Source organism: Loxodonta africana, chromosome 22 (genome assembly GCF_030014295.1).
Source record: "Loxodonta africana isolate mLoxAfr1 chromosome 22, mLoxAfr1.hap2, whole genome shotgun sequence".
NCBI classification, from domain to species: Eukaryota; Metazoa; Chordata; class Mammalia; order Proboscidea; family Elephantidae; genus Loxodonta; species Loxodonta africana.
This window is the reverse complement of record NC_087363.1, coordinates 41285166-41311160: the sequence shown is the minus strand read 5'-3', so window position 1 is coordinate 41311160 and position 25995 is coordinate 41285166. Positions and strand designations below refer to the sequence as shown.

The following is a 25995-nucleotide window of genomic DNA, read 5'->3' as shown; positions in this document are numbered from 1 at the left end:
GGGGGGGGACACTGAGTCCTCCATAGACCTTAAGGAGAGGGTGTGGCCCACGCCACGTTGCAGCCCCAGGACAGGAACCCCGGAGTCTGAGAGGCAGTGCCACCTCCTTCTAAACTGCTCTCGTGCAAGGAAGCTCAGGGAAGGTTTTTGTTCTTTTACTGGCCCCATTCTTGCACAGAATCCCTGGGCAGAAAGGACCCTCTCAGGTTCATTGTGTCTAATCATTTACCTCCAAGCAGACCAACCTGAAATGCTTCCAGACAAATGTTGACTCTTCCATGTCCCAGATGGTTTACCTTTCTTTTCCTTCCCTTTCCTCTCCTCTCCTCTTCTCTTCCTTTCCCAACCCCACGCCCATCCCCACCCCCATCCCCATCCTTACCCCCATGCCCACCCCCATTCTGTCCTATCCTTGGCTATGAAAACTTGATTTTCCTTAAGAGCAGTGTCTTTTGAAAATGTGGGTCATGGCCCACTGGTGAATTATGAAATAGATGTAGTGGGTCTGACCAGCTTTGAAAGAAAATGAAATTACATGCAATAGAAAACATTCCTTCATGGAAGAGTGCCTATTATTTTGTGAAATGTCTGTTTCAGTTACATGTGCACTAACGTATGTAACATGTATTTCTTTCTGTGGGTTGTAGTCACAAATGTTTGCAAATTATTGATCCCAAGCACCGTGCTGGGCACGTAGTAGGCACTCAGTCATTGCCTGTTGAAGAACCAGCACTGGAGAGGAAAGTGAGGCGATGCGAAACAGGAGCACAGGCTGTTGGGGATGCAGAGCTTGTACCTTGGCCCCCCAGTGAGTTACTGGTACGCTGCACTGCCTACCACTGTCACCCCTCCTTGATTCCTTCCTGTCTGTCCCTGACAGGTTGTCTATGTCACCGCGACGTTCCCCTACGTCATGCTTCTGATCCTCCTGATCCGAGGGGTAACGTTGCCTGGAGCCTCCGAAGGCATCAAGTTCTACCTGTACCCTGACCTCTCCAGACTCTCTGACCCACAGGTAAGAGCTGCTTATTTTGGGGACCAAGGTCATCAGCCACCCCTGGGAATCCTCCTGCATGGCCATGCTGTTGGTCATGGAGGGTCACAGCTTGGCCGTCAGGAGCCTGTGGACCCCTTCTCAGAATCATAATTTTAAGTGCATAAAATAAAATTCATAGGAAATCAAATATGTTGAAATACAGTTACTAAAACATTAAAGAGGGCCAATTTGTGGCATGGTAATATGTGTGCTTCTTCATTAGTACATTGAATAATAAGATTCATTAGCAGGCCCAATAACTACCATGACTTCAGAGCAGTAATGAGCATAGATGATATTTTAAGATATTGATAACATGATTTGAAAATATCTGGGGTTCTTATGTATGGTTTATAGAACTGACTGTGGTTTACTGCCTACCTTCATAATTTAAGGAAATGCTGAATTTCGGTTGGAGGTTAGAGAAAATACATTTCTTTTTTTGCCAACCAAGATCACAGATCCCTGAAATGATGCAACTCAGTGAGAAAGCTGGGTCTTTGCTGGCAATTGCTTTCCTTGGTAGGGATGTTGTTGTTAGGTGCTATCTAGTCAGTTCCGACTCATAGAGACCCTATGTACAACAGAACAAAACACTGCCCAGCCCTGTGCCATCGTCACAATCAATGTTATGCTTGAGTCCATTGTTGCAGCCACTGTGTCAATCCATCTCCTTGACGGTCTTCCTTTTTTTCAGTGACACTCTACTTTACCAAGCATGATGTCCTTCTCCAGGGATTGGTCCCTTCTGATAACATGTCTAAACTATGTTATATGAAGTTTCACCATCCTCGTTTCCAAGAAGCATTCTGACTGTACTTCTTCCAAGACAGATTTGTTTGTTTTTCTGGCAGCCCATGGCATATTTCAATATTCTTTGTCAATACCATAATTCAAAGGTATCAATTCTTCGGTCTTCCTTATTCATTGTCCAGCTTTTGCATGTATATGAGGTGACTGAAAATACCATGGCTTGGGTCAAGTGTACCTTAGCCCTCAAAGTGACATCTTTGCTTTCTAACACTTTAGAGAGGTCTTTTGCAGCAGATTTGCCCAATGCAATATGTCGTTTGATTTCTTGACTGCTGCTTCCACGGGTGGTGATTGTGGATCCAAGTAAAATGGTAGGGCTAGCTCATGGAAAAAATATAATTGGAGTAAACTGGCTAACCTGTGAGTTGTCTTTGGTGAGGCAGTGGTTTTTCTGAATACTGAGTAGTAATTATTTAGGCCTGAACTCCCCTAAGTGGGTATGTGGTGGGAGTGACTAGGAGTATGTTAAACAAGAGGGTGAAACCAGGGCATGTTACTAGTCCTCTGGTTCTCAACTTTGGCTACTTGCTAAATCTCCTGGGGAGCTTTTAAAAATCCCAATGCCAGGACCACATCCCACACTAATTAAAATACTGACCCAGGCATCAGTATTTGTTAAAGAACTCCAGGTAGTTCCAGTGTGTAAAGTATCTTACTGAAAGATATGTGGGGGGAGGAGGAGACACATTTTTTAAAAAAATTTTATTGTGCTTTAAGTGAAAGTTTACAAATCAAGTCAGTCTCTCATACAAAACCTTATATACACCTTGCCATATACTCCTGGAAACCCTGGTGGCATAGTGGTTTAGTGCTACGGCTGCTAACCAAGAGTTCAGCAGTTCAAATCCGCCAGACGCTTTTTGGAAACTCTTTGGGGCAGTTCTACTGTGTTCTATAGAGTCGGTATGAGTTGGAATCGACTCGACAGAGTGGGTTTTTTATATACTCCTAGTCTCCCACCAATGAGACAGCACACTCCTGCTCTCCACCCTGTATTTCTATGTCCATTCAGCCAGCTTCCATCCCCCTCGGCCTTAACATCTCCCCTCCAGACAGAAGCTGCCCACATAGTCTCATGTGTCTACTTGATCCAAGAAGCTCACTCCTCACCAGTATCATTTTCTGTCCTATAGTCCAATCCTTGTCTGAAGAGTTGGCTTTGGAATGGTTCCTGTCTTGGGCTAACAGAAGGTCTGGGGACCATGACCTCTGGGGTACTTCTAGTCTCTGTCAGACCATTAAGCCTGGTCTTTTTACAAGAATTCGAGGTCTGCATCCCACTGCTCTCCTGCTCCCTCAGGGGTTCTCTGTTGTGTTCCCTGTCAGGGCAGTCATCAGTTGTAGCAGGGCACCATCTAGTTCCTCTGGTCTCAGGCTGATATAGTCTCTGATTTATGTGCCCCATTCTAAAACTTGGGCTCATAATTACCTTGTGTCTCTGGTGTTCTTCATTCTCCTTTGCTCCAGGTGGGTTGAGACCAATTGATGCATCTTAGATGGCTGCTTGCTTGGGTTTAAGACCCCAGACGCCACTCTCCAAAATGGGATGTAGAATGTTTTCTTAATAGATTTTATTATGCCAGTTGACCTTGATGTCCCCTGAAACCATGGTCCCCAAACCCCTGCCCTTGCTATGCTGGCCTTCGAAGCGTTCGGTTTATTCAGGAAACTTCTTTGCTTTTGGTTTAGTCCAGTTGTGCTGACCTCTCTTGTATTGGGCACACATTTTCTTATTAAAGCAAATGCAGAGATAAACAAAATGTGGTATATGCATATAATGGAACTTTATTCAGCTGTAAAGAAAAATGAAGTTCTGATACATGAAAGCATTATGCTGAGTGAGATTAAATCAGTCACAAAAGGACAAATACTGTATGATCCCCCTTACATGAAATATCTAGAAGAGGCAAATGCACATAGACCAGAGTTTACTAGCAGTCACCAGGGACTGGGAGAAGTGGAGTGGGGAGTTATTGCTTAAGGGATACTGAGTATCCATTTGGGGTGGTGAAAACATTTTTGAAATGAATAGTGCCAGTGGCTGTGCACCATGGTGAATGTAATTAATGTCTCTGAATTGTGCGCGTTAAAATAGCATTTTTTTAACCTGAAAAAGAAAACCAAACTCGTTGCCGTCGAGTCGATTCCAACTCATAGCAACCCTATAGGACAGAGTAGAACTGCCCCATAGGGCTTCCAAGGAGCAGCTGGTGGATTTGAACTGCTGACCTTTTGGTTAGCAGCTTGAGCTCTTAACCACTGCACCACCAGGGCCCTGAGACTCAATGGCAATGGGTTTTTGTTTTTTTTTTAATTTTTTTTTGATTAGCAAAAGGATCAGGTGCTAATTAGGAAAACACATTGCTGTTGAGTCAGTTCTGACTCATGGCGACCCCATGTGTTATAAAATAGCAATTTTTTGTTACATGTATTTTACCATGATAAAATTAAATATATATATATCTTAGGTAGATCATGCAGGAGTATGTGGAATCTGCATAAAGTTTTCAACAAAACATGAGGCTTGTAAGAAATTTCACATCTGTGGCCTGTGGTGTCCAGCCGCCCTGTTAGGAGACTTGGATGGGAGTGTTCGTAGAGTGCTGGCCAGTGCACCGTAGATGTGCCTCCTTACGGTGAATTAAAGGAGCCAGTGGGGTGGCGACACCTGCTCATTTCGTCTCTGTGTGCTGTGCCGTGAGAGGCCTGCCTATTTGACCGCTGGACTCAGGACACCACCACGTACCTGGTGATAGCATCCTGAAATGCAGGCAGAACCCCTAGGAAGAAGGAAATTAGCTCCTGACTGCTGGCCTTGCCAATATCAACCTCCAATGGCAAACGCTCAGCTGAAGAAGCAGGTTTGGAAAATGTCTTTCCACAGTCACTGGTCTGTATTTTTTTAGGTCCAGACATTCTTCCTTGATCTGGGGCAGAGTTCCTATTCTCTCCGCTGCTCAAGGGCTTCTTTTTTCCCTGTCCTGGAGGTCGTTGGTCAAGAGGTTCTGAGTACCACCCAGAGGTGTGCAAGCCTAGCTGATCGACAGAATCCCTTGGCACTTATTAAAAATGCAGATTCTAGGCCCACCTGGTGAATTCAGATTCAGTGGGTCAAAGAGGGCCCCAGGGTATCTTTGTTGTTAAGAAGCTTCAGAGGCGATTCTGATGATAGAAGGGTTTGGGAAAACCCAGTTGGCACCAACGATCCTAGAGCCCTGCACATGCACACATGTGCATGTACACACACAGACACATGCCCACACACATGCGCACACATACACACACACACAGAGACATACACACACACACCCCAAGCACAAAGGTGAGACCCAGGCAGTTCACCATTGAACTGTGCCCCAATCATCCCAGTTTCCCACCACCTCCTTCCTTTTAGCACCTTGGCTACCAGGCCAATGCTTATCAGCAAAGTTTTTCTGAGGAAGGGCCACTTGGAGTAGTAAAAAGTACAGTGAGCTGGGTGTTGGGATGTCGGTTTTCTTCTGGTTTTGCGACTGATCCCGAGTGACCTTGGACGAGCTTTTTCTCTCTAGCCCCTTCTGGGCCTCAGTAGAATTCAGTCAGTGGTTTTCTAAGTGTACTCAGAGAGCCCTGTGTTTTCCGAGAGCACAGGGCCAAATCTAGCCCTCCCCCTGTCTTTGTAAATAAAGTTTTATTGGAACACAGTCACACACTTATTTGTTTACATGTTATCTATCTCTGCTTTATTTCTACAAGGGGACAGTTGAGTAACTGAGACAAAAATCATTTGATTCGCTGTGTTGGGGTCCCAAGATCACCCACACATTCAGTGATTCTCTAGAAGGACTCACAGGACTCAGAAGCAGCTATACTTATGGCTGTGATTGATTACAGCGATCAGCAAGGGAAAAGACATCAGGTGGAGTCTGGAGGAATCCGAGCACAGGCTTCTCAGCTCTCTGCTTCCGGCCAGGAGGGGTATACAGAATGTGTTCCTCCCTCCAGCATCCGCATGCAGCAACACTGTGCAGTGTTTTTGCCGAGGGAGGCCCACTTAAGACCCGGACTGCCAGGTTTTCACCAGGGGCTTGCCATGCTGGTGTTCTCTGCCTGCTGATCCTTTGCAGTTCTCCAAATTCCAGACTCTCAGGTGTCCACCATGAATCACACAGCCTGTACAAACAGTCTGGGCTGGCTGGTATAGTGCCGAGGGATTTAGTGTCCCTGGCGTAGCAAACAACCTTACCACTTAGGACCGTAGGGAACATTTTAAAAACCAAGTTCCCAGAGACCAGCCAAGGGTCATGCCTGCAAGCAGCCCTGCTACGTCAGCTCTTTTCTGCCCACCTGCAAAATGGAAAATACTTACTATTTGGCCCTTTATAGAAAACATTTGCTGACCCTTCCCTGGAGCCCCCTGAGGGTCAAGTGGCCGGTGGGCTGGGCTCTGGGCCCCACCTGACCACCCCCCACTCACATTTCTCTCCATCTCTACCACCACCAGCCTAGGAAGGCCACCACAATCTCCCACTCGGACAATGACCCGAAAACCAAACCAAACCCATTGCTGTTGGGTCAATTCTGACTCATAGTGACCATATGGGACAGGGGAACTGCCCCATAGAGCTTCCAAGGAGCACCTGGTTCAAACTGCTGACCTTTTGGTTAGCAGCCATAGCTCTTAACCACTATGCCACCAGGGTTTCCAGCACAATGACCAAAAAAGAAACCAAACCCACTGCCATCGAGTTGATTCAGACTCATAGCAATGACAGTAGCCTCCTAATTGGCCTTCCAAAAATGGCTCCTAGTCCCCACTCCCCACTGTTTTCCATCCAGCAGCAATCAGAGTGATCTTTTCAAAATGTAAATCTGACTTGCATCTCTTTGCTTAAATCCCTTCTGGGGTTCCCAGTGGTCTTTGGAATAAGATCTAAGCAGCGAGGCCTCCAGGTCCTCCGCGAGCTGCCTCCTTGCTACATCCCTAACAACTCTACCCCTCTTTCAGTTCATTCCAGGTATTGGCCTCCTTTCTAGGCCTCACATATACACGCTTCCATTCTGCCTCAGGGCCTTTGCACATGCTATTTCTCTGCTGGGAACACTCCCTCCTTTTCCCTGAGATTCTCCTTCCCCAACTTGCCTTTAGGACTCAGTTAAAATATTGCTTCCTCAAACAAGTCTTTCCTGACTGCCAGTGCACTCGCCCACCCCCCCCAAAAAAAAAATTTTTTTTAAGCCCAGTACTTATTTTCCAAAGTACTTTTTGTATTTACAACAAAACATTTATATAACTATATGTATATATTATATGTATGATTTATGTGGTCAGTGTCCATTCATTGGTTCAGTTTACTCTGTATTGGAGATTATTATAGGTGTTGGAATGCAGCAGTGAACAAAACAGTGATCCCTGCCCCCTGCAGCTTGTATTCCAGTTGTAGGAAGAAGGCAATAAACAAAATTCATGAAGTAAAATATATAATCCACTAGATGGTAACAAGTACCATAGAGACAAAGTACAGCAGTGGGGAGGAGTCCTAGGGGAGAGGACTATGGTTTTCAACAGGGTGGCTGGGTAGAAGGCAACTGGGAGCAAGGTCCATATCTGCCTTGCCCACCATTGTATCCCCATCATATTCTCTGCCTAGTTCAGAGCCTGGTACATAGGAGGTACTCGATGAATGATTATTGAATAAATGTAAGAGCCAGCGCTATTTTGATTTTTGAAGAAAAGGTTCTGTTGTTTTAACGAAAAGTCTAAAAACCTCCGTATCACCAGATATGTGAGGTGTAACGTTTTTTGATTCTCTATCAATATTGACTTGAGTGGCAGAATGGTTACAAGCTCGGCTACTAAGCAAGAGATTGGAGGTTCAAGTCTATCCCAGAGGCACCTAGGAGAAAGGGCTGGTGTTCCGCTTCTGAAAAACCAGCCATTGAAATCCCTGGGGAGCACAGTTCTACTCTGACATACATTGGGTCACCATCAGCAGGAGTCAACTCAACAGCAACTGATTTGGGTTTCTTTATCAGTGATGGTCAGGAAGTATATGTGTGTGTGTGTGTGTGTGTGTTGCCAAAAAGCAACAGTGACAGCTGATTGGCTGAGGCACAGCTAAGGATAGAGTTGCTGATGGTGGGAAGGTATAGCTAAGCCATTATTGACTGTCTTAGTCATCTAGTGCTGCTATACAGAAATACCACAAGGGGATGGCTTTAACAAAGAGAAGTTTATTCTCTCACAGTCTAGGAGGCTAGAAGTCTGAATTTAGGGTGCTGGTTCCAGGGGAAGGCTTTTTCTCTCCGTTGGGTCTGGGGGAAGGTCCTTGTCATCAATCTTCCCCAGTGAAGGAGCTTCTCAGTGCCAGGACCCCAGGTCCAAACGACTTGCTATTCTCCTGCCTTTTGTTTTTTGGTGGTATGAGGTCCCCATGTTTCTCTGCTCACATCTCTTTTATATCTCAAAAGAGATTGACTTGAGATGTAACCTAATCTTATAGACTGAGTCCAGCCTCATGAACATAACTGCCACTAACCCTGCCTCATTAACATCATAGAGATAGGATTTACAACACATGGGAAAATCATATCAGGTGACAAAATGGTAGACAGTCACACAATACTGGGAATCGTGGCCTAGCCAAGTTGACAGGTGTTTTGGGGGGGCACAGTTCAATCCATGACAGTGACCCTAACAAGGAAAGGAAAACCAAACTCCACATCAGGTGATGTTCCCTGGAAGCTGGGTGCGTTGCATCGAGGGCCACAAGATGGCTGGAAAAGGAGGCAGAGCACCCCCCGAACCTAACTCTCAATCTGTTCAGGGGCTGGGAAGGCAGGCAGCTGGGTGTACAGTCCCGTTGAGTCTACATAGGAGTCGTGATGGGTTCCTCAAAGCTTTGGAGGCTGGTACATCACCCAAGGTTTGTCTTAGGTGTGCCAAAGGAAGGTAGCCTGGAGAGTTTATCAGTCTAAGTGTGTAACTGTGCCATCCAGGCCATCACTGATAGAGATGTGCCCCAGGTAGCCCGTCCACTTAACAAATGGAGATACCCAGGTCAGAGAAGCTAAGCGACTTGCCTGTGACTACACAGCAGCTGAGCAGCTCAGTTATGACATAGAGCCCAGGCTTCTTGGGTTTTGAATGGGAGGATTCCTGAAGGAAGGAAGGCAAGATCTTAAGGAAACAACAAATCCACACCACCCAGTTCCAATTATTCCAATTTAAGAGTACTGTAGCCCATGAAGCAAGAGAGCATTGGGTTAGATTCCTGACTGGTTCTTGGCTCTCCTGCTACTGGCCATGTGGCCTTCAGCGAGGCTGCAGACCTCTCTGGGGCTGAGACTTCTCTTCCACAGAATGAAGATTGCAGGTTGTACTTGCCTGGCTCACTAGGTGGTTGTCAAGGTCAAGTATGATGACCCCGGAAGTGGAGGAACTTCTTTTTCTTTTATAGTTATTTATTTTAATGTGCATAGGACAAAAAAAAAAAAAGCTAGGACATTAACTACATCAAACCCATGATTTCATAGTTGTTATTGATAGAAGGAGGCATGTATATATGTATGTAGGCGTGTATGTATGTGAGTCCTTGGGTGATACAAACAGTTAAGGCACTCAGCTGCTAATCAGAAGGTTGGAAGTTTGAGTCCACCCAGAGATGCCTTGGAAGAAAGTCAGAGTGATCTACTTCAGAAAAACCTGCCATTGAGAACCCTATGGAGCAGCTCTACTCTGTTACACATGGGGTCACCATGAGTTGGAATCAACTTGACAGCGGCTGGTTTGGTTTATGTATATATGTGTATGATAAGATATATATGTATTTAAAAACTGATTATTATAATATCAATATTAATTTAAAGGCAAATTTTAAATAAATATTAGAACAAACGTAGGCATGGCAAAAATAGCACAGGTGGAAGATGTCGCCCAGGGCTAGACAAACGTCCTGTGAGAGTGTTAGAACTTTTGGTAGCTGTGCAGTCCTCCCTGGAGACAACTGAGGCGTGGCACTCCCGGTGAGAGAAGGTACGCCAGAGAGCTACAGACTGGAAATATTTTATCAGGTGTCAGTAAAAGTCTCCATCTTCAGCAGGTAATATGATGGTTGCACAAGTTGATGAACACAATGTCCCTGAACGTGAAGAATGTTCATGTGGCAGGTGTTTTGTTACATATATCTTCACCACTTGGAAACAAGGCTCCATCTTGTCTCTCTTGGTAGTGTTGTCACTTCTCCTCGTCTGGGTTTCCCTCTGTACAAAAAGACGGAGGTGGAGTTGGGCGAGATCCAAGGTGCTTATCCTTCCTTAAGGACAGTTGAGAATGGCCTAGCAGTTTGTGATGGTGATGGTCTAAGTGCCAAAGCCTACGAGAGACTGGTAGTTTGTGTAAATGGGGGTGGATCTCAAGGAACAGCACTCTTGCCATCGCTTTCCCTCTCTTGCCTTCTCAGGGGGCAGCTTGCGCAGGGCAGTCAGGGAGAGAGGGCATATAGCTGTGCACCAGGCATTAGAGAGAACCCAGAGCTCTGTGTCTCTTCTGCAGCCCCGAGGGCGAGCTCTGCCCCAGTGCTCCAGGAACAACTTTGGGCATTGCATGTTGTCATTGCAGCTTTACTCCTCTGTGCACAGGTTTCTTGTTTCATTAAGTCTGGGACCTGGGGCTGGCGGTGCAGTACTTGTCTGGGTCAGCAGTGGAGGAGAGTCCCCAGGGTGCCTCCTGCCCCTCAGACGCTCTTCCTCCCACATCCCAGCAGAGTGACGATGAGCCTGATGCAGCCCCGCAGTCTTTTCAATCCCAAAATCACCATTAATTCCAGACCTGGGGCCCCAGTTCCCTTCTCTAAGGCTTACAAGGGGCTCAGACATGCCTATTTGCTGTGCCTTTTACGTTTCTAAAGGGACCCACTGGGTGCCAGCTGGTGCACAGCTCTGGGCCCCAGCTCCTGGGGTCTTTACAAGGGAAAACTCCTCTTCAGACCCTTGCTCAGCTTGTATGTCAGGGATTCTGCATCAAAGCTGAGGAAGTTCTGAAGCTGGGTCACAGCAGGCACATTCACAGTGGTTCCGCCTCCTGTCCCACAGCCAGTGAGGCCCAGAACTCCAAAAAAGTGTAAAGAGAGCTCAGACCTGGGGGCCTGGGAGCTGGGAGGCAAAGCAGGTCATTTCCATGTTCTCTTGGGGCCTTGGCACCATTTCACTTGCCTCACCTGTAAAATGGAAATAATACCTTCTTCACAGGTAGCTGTGAGGTTGAGAGAGCCACGAAGACCGCCTTAAAGGTCTAAAGGGTTGTGCCCCCTACTCCTGGGTTCTCAGAGAGGTCTTTCACCTTATTTAAAATTGCACCCCCCCTTCTCCCTCAGCACATTCTGCCCATCTTCCTGCCTTTGTTTTTCTCTGTGGCACTTAATCAACATCGCAAACATTATTCATTTTATATCACCATTCTCTACCCACTAGGATATATGCTTTATAAGGGCAAAGAATTTGTTTCCTTCAATTATGTCACCAGCCCCTGGAACAGTGCCTGGCACACAGTAGGTGCTCAGTAAATACTTGTTGAATGAGTGGATGAATGAATGAGTGTGAATGAAGTGTGCTTTCTAGTGGAATCTGTATTATTTTGCATCAAGGTGATGTTACATATGTTTAAGGAAGGGTTTTGGTGTCCTGAAATCTGGTGTTAAGAGAAGTGAATTTGAATCACTGTTACATCATTGGCCTGCTGGGTGACCATTGGCCTGTCCCTTTACCTCTCTGGGCTGTGTTCTTAGCTGTCAGTTGTGAGAATATCTACCACAGAGGGTGGCTGTGAGGCAAGTGTGGTCATGTATGTAAAAAGCACTTCCAGTGCTCATGGTTGGTGCCCAGCACAGGGCCTGCATGTGGGACTCCAGAAACACGAGAAGGGCTTCTTTTGCCTCCCATCTCCCTGGCTCAGGGCAGGAGGAGTCCAGGCCCCACAGCCCGAGGGGGTGGCTCTGAACTTGGAACCAAGTGCCTTTATTGCAAATCCAGTAAATTAAGTTTCTCGTCAAAAACTTGAAGCGACACAGCAGCCCGCCTCCTTTGTGCCCCTGCAATTTGCATTCCGTGGTCTGTTATAACTTTCTAAACATCTATTTGTCTTCACTGTCAGCTCTCTGTTCTCTCTGAAGTGTGAAGTGCTTCCACTCCATTTTTCCCCCTCAAATTTTTATTTTCTGCCTTTTCAGTCTTTGGGGAACTTTGGGGCTCATGAAGGAAATCACATTTTCCCTGCCCCAGATTCCTGCCACTCTCGCTCTTCATTGTGTTTCAAGTGTGTGTTTTCAGGGCAAGAACAGAAACGCCTGTCACAGATCCAAATCTTGGGGTCTGCTTTCCCAGGGCACGAACAAGTTCCCCAGGCCAGCCTCCTCTGTAGAGGGAAATGGAGCTTGAGGCTAAGGTGTCCTATCCTGGGGGTGAGGAGTGGAAGGATGCTCAAACACTGAGACCGCCTCGGAATGACAAATCTCCACCTCTGCACCTCACAGGAGGAAGATAAATCAGGTTTAAAAGACGCTGGGCACCTGCCGACCCTGGAATTGTGACCATGGAATTGCTGCCACCTGGTGACAGTGTACTCTGACTCCAGGCAAGGACCCAAGGAAAAATAAGCCTCTTGGCTACTGAACTTTGAAACTAAAACATAAATATTGCCAACATTGACCTAGAGACACTGGATAGCTTTGTGAAAAGGTTGCAGAAATGACCTCACTGACTTGAGGGCCACTATCTAGGACTGAATTCCCCCAAAAGGCTTCTTTTGGAGATACTGTACTTGGAGTTGAGATCACTGTTCCACCAGCATTTGCTTGTTGTCCACTTGGTACCAGGCCGAGGATGTAATATCAGATCACACAGGGTTCCTGTCTTTAAAGAGATGACAGTCTCTTGGGAAAGACACAGAATTAAGTCAAGAATAACAGTAGAGAGGGGCGAAGGGCTGTGTGAAGCTGGAGTTCCCTGACACAAGTGTGCTCCTTCCAGTCGGTGAGTTAATCACACAGGAGTTAAGAGTCCCATCGCTGATACACACTTAAAGAAAGGTAGCGACTGTGTCTTCTTCCCTCCGCTCCTTGAGATTCCTTAAGAATTGCCTGTCTTTTGGAATCAGAATCCCTTTTACTATATCAGATTCTGTGTGTCACTGGGGTGCCTCATTGAATTATTTCAGGCACAGGTTTCTACAAGGTGAAGCTTTGTGATTGGTAATTCTCAGCTGTTTTATCGGCACCTTATTAATTTGCAGTCCTGGTGACCCTTGAAGAGCTACTTGGGTCCCCATGATAGCAATGATACCAGAAACCAAACCTGTTGCCATTGACTTGATTCCAACTCATGACGACATCGTGTGTTACCGAGTAACGCTGCTCCAGAGTGTGTTCTTGGCTGTAATCTTTGTGGAAGCAGATCGCCAGGCCTTTCTTCCATAGCACCACTGGGTGAATTCAAATCACCAACCTTTGGACTAGTAGTCGCGTGTAAACCATTTGCACCACCCAGTAGTGATGCTAGTTATTGTCTACTGAGGGATGACTGTATGCCAGGTACTCTGCATTATGCATTTATTCGTTAATTTGTCTAGTTTACTCAATAAATAGTTATTGAAATGATTATGTTCTAGACTTGTGGGCTAAGTGCTGTAAAAATACGTTAAATTCTCAGGCTATAAGATAACACCTCACCCAGTGCTGTTGAATCAACTCCGACTCATAGCGACCCTATAGGACAGAGTAGATCTGCCCCATAGCGTTTCCAAGGAGCACCTGGCGGATTCAAACTGCTGACCCTTTGGTTAGCAGCCATAGCACTTAACCACTACGCCACCAGGGTTTCCAGGCTATAAGATAGGTTCTGTCTTATAGGTCATGAGAATCTTTAAAAACCTGTATCTTAAAGGTTTTACAGATGAGGGAACTCAAAGAAGTCAAAGTACTTACACAGCTGGCACTTCAACCCAGGTGAGCCTGACTCAGCCATGCAAAGGAAGCAGTTGAAATCATCTGTTGTATCTGATTTTCCTAGCCTCTATCTGTCTCTCTGCAGCCCTGGGCTGGCGATCCTGGCTCTTCTGCTGGAGTCTTTGAACGTCCCAGACCTACGTCCTTTGACGACTACTTTGCAGGCATCCTAAAATCTCAGCATTGAAGGATGGGCTTTAGTCCCCACCCAGTGTGGAAACCCCCTCTATAATAACCTGGTCAGCCTCTAATTGGCCTCTCTTGTGACAGGGAGGCCGCTTACCTGCACGTTGGGGGCAACTCTGTACTCACATGGTTCAAGGGTTGAGAGATTGAATTCATTCAGTCCTTCATTCGTTTCTTCTTTCTTGACTTAATTGACTCTAATTTGTCAGTGCCCCACTTTGAGAGTATCCACCAGGGTAGAAGATGCTAATTTAAGTGCAGCTTAAACAACTAATCAGCCTCCTCTGGACAAAAAAGCCTCCAAGGTGGGCTCCGAGCTTCTGCTTGCTCATCACTACTCCCCTCCTCACACAGCAGACTGAGGGAGCTTTTAAAAATGGATCCTGGATCATGCAACTTCCTAGCATTGTTCTTTGAATGTATTTTCCTTTAATTTTTAAAATATATTTATGATAGCTGCTTTAAAGCCTTTGTGAAATCCAGTGTCGGGGCCATTTCAAGTTTGGTTTCTTTTGACAGTTTTTTGCTTTTGTTTTTCAAACAATGAATCATATTTTCCTGTTTCTTTGCATGTGTGGTGGTTTTTGATTGAATACTGGATATCGTGGGTAATATGTTGTAGACTCTCCAGATTCTGTTATCTTCCTCTGAAGAATGTTGACTTTTATCCTTAATAGGTAGTTCATTACTGGCTGATCAGTTTAAACTTGTGTAGGCTTGGTTTTATGTTTTCTTAGTGTGGGTTTTGGAAAATACAAAGCTGATTAGCAAGCCCATCTAACTTGATAGGACTCAGCTTCCAAACTCTATCTCCCCATAGATCTTGTCAGAGCTTGGTTTTAGGATTTATTAGGATGAGCCTAGAGTAGCTCTTACCCTAAAACAGTGGTCTCAATTGGGGGCACTTCTGTCCACCAGGAGATATTCGTCAACGTCTGGAAACACTTTTGGTTGTTACTACTGGTATCTGGTAGGTAGAGGTTGGGAATGCTGCTGAACATCCTGCAGTGCATAGGAAAGCCCCCACAATCAAAAATGCCATAGTGGAGAAAGCCTGCCCTAGGACCAAGTCTTTCTATTCTTACTAGGACCAAGTCTTTCTGTTGTCTCAGCTAGTTGCCAAGAGTGCCAACTCAGTATTAACCAGATTTCTCCACTCTGGCAGGGCAGTAGCTCTGATAGCCCCAGCACTGCTCTTCACCTCTCAGTGTCTGACTTCCAGTATCTCTATCCCACTCTCGGTTATGCCTTGGGAGGTCTGCATTTACAGCCCATCCCTCAGCCACAGCCTTTCAGGGAACCCACATGTGGACTTTTAGGACCCACTGTCTGTACAATTTCCTCTCTCTGATGCCCTACCCTGTAGATTCCAGCTATTTAAGCTGTCCCAAACTCTGACACTGCTTTCTGGGTCAGTGAGACATCTACACTGTGCTTGGACTCTAGCTCTCTGCACTGGCATCAGGAAATTGTCCCCAGGCAGAGGACTGGATGATCATGGAGCTCATATTTGGGGTTTTCCTTTCAGGGATCACAGTCTTGCCCTGCCTATTATCCATTGCCTGAAAACAGTTGCCTTCTGTATTTATCGCTTTGATAGTTGCTTATAGCAGGAGGGCTAATCTGATAGCAGCTACTCCGTCATCACCAGAAGCTGGACACCCCTGTTTAAAGCCCCCATGGGCTTCCACCTTGCACTAGGATTAAAATCCAGCCTGCTCACCATAGCTGAGGCCAAGGAGCTGTCTGCCTCCCACACAACCTTGGGCATCCCAGGCTCATTTCCGGCCATGGGGCCCTGACTTGCTGTCCCTGTCTGAGTCGCTGACCCCCCATATCTTTCCATGGCTGGCTCCCTCTAATCCTTCAGGTCTTGGCTTCAAAGTCAGCTCATCTCTGACCAGCTGGGCTAAAACATCTCCCACTGAATCCTATGACTTTATCAAAGCTCCTGTTTTATTTTTAATCATAGGGCTGATCACTGTCTAAAGTAGTCACATGTGTTTGTTGATGCTCACTATCAGCCTCCCCCAGTTAGAAATGCAAGCTCCATGTGAGCAAAGAACTTGTTTATCTTGTCTACTGCAGATTCTGTAGCACCTAGCACAGAGCCTGGCACATATTAGGCCCCCAGCCAATACTGGTTGGATGGATGATGCATGGATGGATAGATGGATAATATGTGTGTGTGTGTGTATATATATGTATATATATATGTGTATATATATGGAGCCCTGGTGGCACAGTGGTTAAGAACTTGGCTGTTAACCAAAAGGTCAGCAGTTTGAATCCACCAGCCACTCCTTGGAAATCCTATAGGGCAGTTCTGCTCTGTCCTATACGGTCTCTATGAGTTGGAATCAACTCAATGGCAGTGGGTTATATTTACGTATATATATATATATTTTATATATATATACTATACATACATAAATGTATGTATAATATGTGTATGTATATGTGTAAATGTATATACATATAAATAAAAAAAACCAAACCTGTTGCCATCGAGTTGATTCTGACTCATAGCGAACCTATAGGACAGAGTAGAACTGCCCCATAGTTTCCAAGGAGCATCTGGTGGATTCAAACTGCTGACCTTTTGATTAGCAGCCATAGCCTTTAACCACTGTGCCACCAGGGTTTCCACATATACGTATGTTTGTGTGTGTGTATGGATAGATGAAGTACATACCATAATGGTGGTTTAGATAAAGGACTCAAACAGAGAAGATCAAACTTATTTCCAGTTGCATGTACTGGGGAAAACCGTAGCCATTGATTTGATCCTTGAAGGATAGGGAAAAGGAGGTCTATTTGGAGATAAGCAAAGATCAGAGGTGCGAATGTCTTAAATGTGTAATTCAGCTTGGCTGCAGGTCAGATTTTGTGGCCGGACATCATAAGAAATAAGGCTAAGAACATAGACGGCAGCTCCTTCATGGGGAACCATAGGTGTCAAGCCAGAGAGTTTAGAGTTCTTCCAGGGGTCACTAGGAAGCTGTTGAATGTTTCGAGCAAGAGATTGATTGGCATGAAAGGAGCTGGAATTTCAGAAGATTACATGTGGGGTTGTCATGAGTCAGAATCGACAAAAACAACTCAGACAAGAGAGGTGCAGCAAAGAATATGAGTTGAAGAGTCAAACCAACCTGCATTTGAATGTTTGGTCTTCATTCCCCCTCTGTGTGACCTTGGACAGATGACTCGCCCTCTCTAAGCCTCAGTTTCCCCTCTTGTAAGCTTCTAGAGCTCAGGGCCTATGTGTTATACTCATGCAGATGTGGTAAGGCTAGATGAGACAGAATGTGTAAACTTCAGATGCATGAGGGAGCGAGAAAATACAGTGAGTTTGGAGGTGAAGCGAAAAGAAGTGGAGGTTACATTTCAAATGATCTTGACTTGAGGGGAATAGCAAGGATGGCCTGTCTGGCAAGAGTGGAGGAGTCTTTTCAGTGTAGGAGGGGATATGAGAAGAAGCCCACTAGCTGGGAAGCTGCAAGTTTAGGGGCAGCTGTGGTTGGAGAGGACACATGTAATGTAAATCCAGCTAGCGCCATTTGGGAAGTTTGTCTAGCTTTTTCCAGAAGCCCAACAGAGAACAGAGACAATGGGGCTCATTTCAAAGAGATGTCAGCAAACATTCAAGATGCACTCACTGTGTGCCTGGGCCAGCCAGGCAGTGGGAGTTCCAGGGAAGAATCCGGAGGTGTTTTTACAGGCTTACTATAGGGTCACTATGAGTTGGAATCGACTCGATGGCACTGGGTTCTAGGAGAGGGGAGAGAGGTGCGACCTTGAGCATTGCAGGAGGGACTGGTGAGAGCCATGAGACAGGTGACCATGCAGTACTAGCATGAGAAACGGCCATGTGCCTGTCTCCAGGGACCCAGACAGGCTGTGGGGTTAGAATCCCAGTCTTACATGTGTTCTTCCAGTACCCATTGATTAGCTACTGCTAGGTCTGTGCTTCTTAAATAAATCAGGGGAAATGTACTAAGTCCATTCTCGCTAGACATGAGCTAGGTGTGGTGGGAATGGAGTGGAGGGATGGACTTTGATCCCCTTTCTCAAGTTGTACATAAAATTGTGCACATTAAGTTTGTTTTTCTTAAGAAAGAGTCCACCACCTCTGACAATTAGGAAGCCCTGTTCTTGGGTGTTGAACCAAGGCAGTACAGTGTGACGGTCCCGTGAGACTGCTGGGACTTGAATCATGGCTTATCTACTTAATAACTGTGTAGTCTTGGGCAGAGTACTTAGCCTCTCTGTGCCTTGGTTTCCTCATCTGTAAAAATGTTGTTTTTACAGTATAAAGGATAAAATGAGGTAAGGCTCATGATGTGTTTAACATCATATTCGGCACACAGTAAATGCTCAATAAATGTTAACTATTAACTGGTTTAGAAGATGAATATGTCTTTAATTTTATTATCTTGACAAAAACTTTAGGCATTTTTGTAGTACTGTCTGCAGCATGAATGTATTTAACCCATAGGGTCACTATGAGTTGGAATTGACTCGATGGCAATGGATTTTTTGTTGTTGTTGTTCTCCCAGGGTGTACTTTTAAAAGTCTATAGAAAACAGGTGTGGCAAAAGGCGAAGATGCAAATATTAATGTAAGCTCTTATTATGTTAGCTATCATTGTGCGTGTAGACAGAGTTAACTGACACTTCAAGACAATTGTCTAAGACTTTACTATTCCAAATATGGTCCCCAGACAAGCAGCATCAGCCTAATTTGAGAGCTTGTCAGAAATACAGACTGAGGTTCCATCAGAATCTGCATTTTAACAACCTCCCCTGTGGTTTGAGTGCTAATGAAAGTTTCACGAGCTCTGGTCTAAGAGAGCATTCAAGGCAGGCTAAGATTTGTCAGACAAGTCAGTAAGTGTTGTGGTCACAGGAGGTAGAGGTTCTGGGACTGAGTAATCCAAGCAAGAAAGATTTCCTAAGGGCTGGGACCCCCTGTCTGCCTTTGCTTACACTCCAAAGTGAGGAGAGGTGGAGGTTCATTACAGGGCTTCCTGCAAAGGGACCCATCTCTTATGGGATCATTTAGGAATTGAACGGATCCCTTCAGGGGTTTGGCCATCCTCTAGGATTATGCTATCCAATACAGTAGCCACAAGCCATAGCTAATATTTAAATTTGTTGTTGTTAGGTGCTGTCAGGTTGTTTCCAACTCATAGTTACTCTGAGAACAGAAAACACTGCCTAGTCCTGCGCAGTGCCCTCAATCCTTGCTATGTGTGAGCCTATTGTTGCGGCCACTGTGTTAATCCATCTCTTTAAGGGTCTTCATCTTTTTTGCTGACCCTCTACTTTACCAAGCATGATGTCTTTCTCCAAGGACTGGTCCCTCCTGATAACAAGTCCAAAGTATGTGAAGCCTTGCCGTGCCCTCACTTCTAAGGCACATTCTGGCAGTACTTCTTCTAGGACAGATTTTTCATTCTTCTGGCAGCCCATGGTATAGTCAATATTCTTTGCCAACACCATAATTCAAAGGCATGAGTTCTTCTTTGGTCTTCCTTTTTCATTGTCTACCTTTCACATGCATATGACGGTATTGAAAATACCGTGACTTAGATCAGGCCCACCTTAGTCCTCAAAGAGACATCTTTGCTTTTTAACACATTAAAGGTCTTTTGCAGCAAATTTGCCCAATGCAATGTGTCTTTTGATTTCTTGACTGCTGCTTCCATGGGCATTGATTGTGGATTCAAGTAAAATGAAATCCTTGACAACTTCAAACTTTTCTCTGTTTATCATGATGTTGCTTATATTGGTCCAGTTGTCAGGATTTCTGTTTTCTTTAGGTTGAGGTGTAATCCATACTGAAGGCTGTAAATGCTTCAAGTCCTCTCCACTTTCACCAAGCAGGGTTGTGTCATCTGCATAATGCAGGTTTTTAATGAGCCTTCCTCTAGTCCTGATGTTGCGTCCTTCTTCATATAGCCCAGTTTCTCCAATTATTTGCTCAACGTACAGATTGAATAAGTGTGGTGAAAGGATACAACCCTGACGCACACCTTTCCTGATTTTAGACCTCCCCTTATCCCCTTGTTCTGTTCGAACAACTGCCTCTTGTACTATACAGGTTCCACATGATCACAATTAAGTGTTTTGGAGTTCACATTCTTTGCAATGTTATCCATAATTTGTTATGAGACAGTCAAATGCCTTTGCATAATCTATAAAACACAGGTAAACATCTTTCTGGTATTCTCTGCTTTCAGCCAAGATCGCTCTGACATCAGCAATGATATTGGTCATTCTGCATCCTCTTCTGAAACCAGTTTGAACTTCTAACAGTTCCCTGTCCATGTACTGCTGCAAACATTTTTTTAATTACCTTCAGCATAATTTTACATGCATGTGATAATAATGATATTGTTTGAAAATTTCCACATTCTGTTGGATCACCTTTTTTGGGAATGGGCAGAAATATGGATCTCTTCCAGTTGGTTGGCCAGGTGGCTGTCTTTCAAATTTCTTGTCATAGATGACTGAGAGCCTCCAGTGTTGCATCTGTTTGTTGAAACATCTCAATTGCTATTCCCGCAATTCTTGGAGCTTTGTTTTTCACCGATGCCTTCAGTGCAGTCTGGACTTATTCTTCAATACCATCAGCTCTTGATCATATGAAATGGTTGAATGTTGACCAATTCTTTTTGGTACAGTGACTCTGTGCGTTCCCTCCATCTTCTTTTGGTGCCCATGGAATCCTTCAGTATTGCAACTGGAAGACTGACTTTTTTCTTCAATTCTTTTAACTTGAGAAATGGCGAGTGTGTTCTTCCTTTTTGGTTTTCTAACTCCAGGTCTTTGTACATTTCGTTATAATACTTTATTTTTTCTTCTCAAGTCACCCTTTGAAATCTTCTGTTCAGCTCTTTTACTTCATCATTTCTTAGCTGCTTTATGTTCAAAAGTTTCAGAGTCTCTGCTAACATCCATTTTGTATTTTCTTTCTTTCCTGTCTTTTTAATACATCTTTTGCTTTCTTCATGTATGATGTGCTGCCATCCCACAACTCATCTAGTCTCTAGTCATTAGTGTTTAGTGTGTCAAATCGGTAATTTAGATTGTCTCTAAAATTAGATGGGATAAACTCAAGGTCATATTTGGCTCTCATGGGCTTGTTTTAATTTTCTTCAGCTTCAACTTGAACTTGCCTATGAGTAATTGATGGTCTGTTCCTCAGTTGGCCCCTGGCCCTGTTCTGACTGATGATTTTGAACTTCTCCATCATCTCTTTGCACAGATATAGTTGATTTGATTTCTGTGTATTCCATCTGGTGAGGTCTATGTGTTTGGTCACCATTTATGTTATTGAAAAAATGTATTTCCAGTAAATAGGTCTTTAGTCTCGAAAACTTCTATCACACTATCTCCAGCGTTATCTCTTATCACCAAGGCAAGATTTTCTGACTACTAATCCTTCTTTGTTTCTAACTTTCGAATTCCAATCACCAGTAATTATCAATGCATTTTGATTGCAGGTTTGATTGATTTCAGACTGCAGAAGTTGGTAAAAATCTTCAATTTCTTCATTTTTGGCGTTAGTGGTTAGTGTGTAAATTTGAACAATAGTTGTATCAACTGGTCTTCTTGTAGGGATATGGATATTCTACCACTGACACCGTTGTACTTCAAGACAGATCCTGAAATTTTTTTTTTTTTTGACAATGAATACAACGCCACCACAAAAAAAAAAAAAAAACCCATTGCCATCGAGTTGAATCTGACTCATAGCGACCCTATAGGAGAGAATAGAACTGCCCCATAGAGTTTCAAGGAGTGCCTGGTGGATTTGAACTGACAGCCTCTTGGTTAGCAGCCATAGCTCTTAACTGCTACGCCACCAGGGTTTCTGAATGCAATGCCATTCCGCTTTCAGTTTGTCATTCCCGACATAGTAGACTACATGATTGTTCAATTCAAAATGGCCAGTGCCAGTCCATTTCAGCTCACTAATGCCTAGAATATCAATCTTCAGGTGTCCCATTTCATTTTTAACAACTTTCAGTTTTCCTTGATTCAAACTTGGTACATTCCGTGTTCTAGTTACTAATGGATATGTGCAGCTGTTTCTTCTCATTTTTAATTGTGCCACATCAGTAAATGAAGATCCCAAAAGCTTTACTCATTAAGGTCAACTCTATTTTGAGGAGGCAGTTCTTATTTTAAGTGCCTTCCAACCTGAGGGGCTCAGCCGACCCTGCTGGTATTTGAAATAATGTTGGCATAGCTCCCAGCAACACAGCACCATGCAAACCACCACAGTATGACAAACTGACAGACAAGTGGTGGTATTTAAACTAATTGAAAGCAAATAAAATAAAAAACTTGGTTACACAGCTGCATTAACCAAATCTCAGGTGCTCTATAGTTTCATGTGGCTAGTGGAAACAATATTGGACAGCACAGATATAGAACGTTTCTATTATTACAGAAAACTTTATTGGGCATGCTGCTCTAGAGATAAAAAGGCCCAGGAAGCAGGAGAGTCTGTGGCAACTGAAGCTCAAATTGCACTGTGTGCTTGGAAACGGAGCAGTGACCTTAGAACTGACTGCCGAAGGCATGCTGTCAGTCATTGTAGATTTCCATCCTCTACTGCTCAGGGAGCTGGTAATTTCCGACAGAGTTCAAAGAATACCCATTAAAGCGTCAGGACTGTAACTATAGCCACAATAGTCTGGGCAGAAAGGTCTACCGTTTGAAGGGATGGAGAAGGCTGTGATAGCTGCACACGCAGTAGAACTAGCTTGGGATGAAACGATCTTTTCCTGAGTACCTTGGAAAGATTAAGATGTGGGTACTCAGTCAGTCAGCATGGCTGTTAACTAGCTTTGTCCTCCTCCTGAGCAAGAGAATTCTACTGGACACTAATTTCCCTACAGATTCCACCACCTCCCATCCTCAGTGTCGTTGATATCAATGACTTTTTTGTTGTTGTTGTTAGGTGTCATTGAGTTGGTTCTGACTCATAGCGACCCTATGTACAACTGAAGGATACACTGCCCAGTCCTGTGTCATCCTTGCAATCGCTGCTATGCTTGAATCCATCATTGCAGCCACTGTGTCAATCCATCTCATTGAAGGTCTTCTTGTCTTTCTCTAACCCTCTGCTTTACCAACCACTTTTAATACTGCCTTATTACCTTTTTTAAAGCACATATTGGATTTTCCAACATGTTTTAGTGATTTATTTGCATCCTATTGTTTCCACTCCTTTCCACTATGTTAAATTTCCTTCTTGTTGAAGTACTTCCTTTAGTAATTCTTTCACCAAGGACTTATGGGAGGAACTAAGCTCTCTTACCCTATGTATGTATGAAGAAAATTAAAACACGTCCATGAGCACCAAAGTACAACCTTGAGTGTATCATACCTGAATTTAGAGACCATCTCAATAATAGATTTGACACATTGAACACTAATAACAGAAGACCAAACAAGTTGTGGGATGACATCAGGCATCATACGTAAAGAAAGCAAAAGGTCATTAAAGAGACAGGAAAGAAAGAAATGAGCAAAATGGATGTCAGAAGAGACGCTGAAACTTGCTCATGAACGTAAAGCAGCTAAAGCCCATGGAAGAAATGATGAAGTAAAAGAACTGAACAGAAGATTTCAAAGAGCAGCTTGAGAAGACAAAGTATTTTAATGAAATGTGTAAAGACCCGGAGTTAGAAAACCGAAAGGGAAGAACATACTTGGCATTTCCCAAGCTGAAAGAACTGAAGAAAAAATTCAAGCCTCCAGTTGCAATATTGAAAGAGTCTATGGGCAAAATTCATAAACAGTTAATTGCTGAGCAAATAATTTGAGAAGATGGACTATATGAAGAAGAATGGGGTATCAGGATTGGAGGAAGACTCATTAACAACCTGAGTTATGCAGATGACACAACCTTGCTTGCTGAAAGTGAAAAGGACTTGAAGCGCTTACTAATGAAGATCAAATACCGTAGCCTTAAGTAAGGATTGCACCTCAATATAAAGAAAACAAAAATCCTCACAACTGGACCAATGAGCAACATCATGATAAATGGAGAAAAGATTGAAGCTTTCAAGGATTTCATTTTACTTGGATCCACAATCAATAGCCGTGGAAGCAGCAGTCAAGAAATCAAATGATGCATTGCGTTGGGTAAATCTGCCGCAAAGGACCTCTTTAAAGTGTTGAAGAGCAGATGTCAGCTTGAAGGCTAAGGTGCGCCTGACCCAAGCCATGGTATTTTCAATCGCATCATGTGCATGTGAAAGCTGGACAATGAATAAGGAAGACCGAAGAAGAATTGACACCTTTGAATTGTGGTGTTGGCGAAGAATATTGAATATACCATGGACTGCCAAAAGAACGAACAAATCTGTCTTGGAAGAAGTACAACCAGAATGCTCCTTAGAAGCAAGGATGGTGAGACTGTGTCTTACATACTTCGGATATGTTGTCAGGAGGGATCAGTCCCTGGGGAAGGACATCATGCTTGGCAAAGTACAGAGTCAATGGAAAAGAGGAAGACTCTCAACAAGGTGGATTGACACAGTGGCAGCAACAATGAGCTCAAGCATAACAATGATTGTAAGGATGGTGCAGGACTGGGCAGTGTTTTGTTCTGTTTTGTGCATAGGGTTGCTTATGAGTCGGAACCAACTCAATGGCACCTAACAGCAACAACAATCGGCGAAATTCTGAGCGACGCAGGAAGCAGTAAAAGAATATGGAAGGAATACACAGAGCCACTGTACCAAACAGAATTGGTTGACATTCAACCATTTCAGGAGGTAGCATATGATCAAGAGCCGATGCTATTGAAGAAGTCCAAGCTGCACAGAAGGCATTGTTGAAAAACAAGGCTCCAAGAATTGGCAGTATACCAATTGAGATGTTTCAACAAATGGATGTAACACTGGAGACGCTCACTCATCTATGCCAAGAGATTTGGAGACAGCTGCCTGGCCAACTTACTGGAACAGATCCATATTTGTACTCATTCCAAAGAAAGGTAATCCAACGGAATGCAGAAATTATCAAACAATTTTAATATCACATGCAAGTAAAATTTTGCTGAAGATAATCTAAAAATGGTTGCAGCAGTACATCGATGAGGAACTGCCAGAAATTCAAACTGGATTCAGAAGAGGACGTGAAACGAGGGATATCATTGCTGATGTCAGATGGATCTTGGCTGAAAGCAGAGAATACCAGAAAGATGTTTACTTGTGTTTTATTGACTCTGAAAACACATTTGACTGTGTGGATCATAACAAATTATGGATTGTGAAGAATGGGAATTTTAGAACACTTAATGGCAGTCATGCGGCACTTGTACGTAGACCAAGAGGGAGTTGTTTGATCATAGCAAGGGGACACTGCATGGTTTAAAGTCAGGAAGGGTGTGCATCAGGGTTGTATCCTTTCACCGTACTTATTCAATCTGTATGTTGAGCCAACAATCCAAGAAGCTGGACTATGTGAAGAAGAACTTGGCATCAGGATTGGAGAAAGACTCATTAACAACCTGCAATATGCTGATGACACAACCTTGCATGCTGAAAGTGAAGAGGATTTGAAGCACTTACTGTTGAGTATCAAAGACTTCAGCCTTCAGTATGGATCACACCTCAACATAAAACAAAAATCCTCACAACTGGACCAATGAGCAACATCATGATAAACTGAGAAAAGATTGAAGTTGTCAAGTATTTCGTTCTACTTAGACCCACAATTAATGCCCATGGAAACAGTAGTCAAACAATCAAAGGACATATTGCATTGGGCAAATCTGCCACAAAAGACCTCTTTAATGTGTTAAAAGGCAAAGATGTCACTTTGAGGACTAAGGTGCACCTGAGCCAGGCCATGATATTTTTAATCACCTCATATGCATCTGAAAGCTGGACAATGAATAAGGAAGACTGAAGAATGGATGCCTTTGAGTTAGTGATGTTGGCAAAGAATATT

At 44.1% G+C, this 25995-nt stretch overlaps 1 protein-coding gene across 1 annotated transcript in view; it reads left to right on the top strand.

Annotated features, from left to right (window-relative positions):
* SLC6A11 (solute carrier family 6 member 11) overlaps positions 1–25995 on the top strand; it is a 177914-nt gene that overhangs the window by 76964 nt on the left and 74955 nt on the right. Inside the window, exon 6 of the mRNA XM_003409756.4 lies at positions 881–1015. Coding sequence (XP_003409804.4) covers positions 881–1015 — 135 coding nt within the window. The remainder of the gene's footprint in view (positions 1–880; positions 1016–25995) is intronic.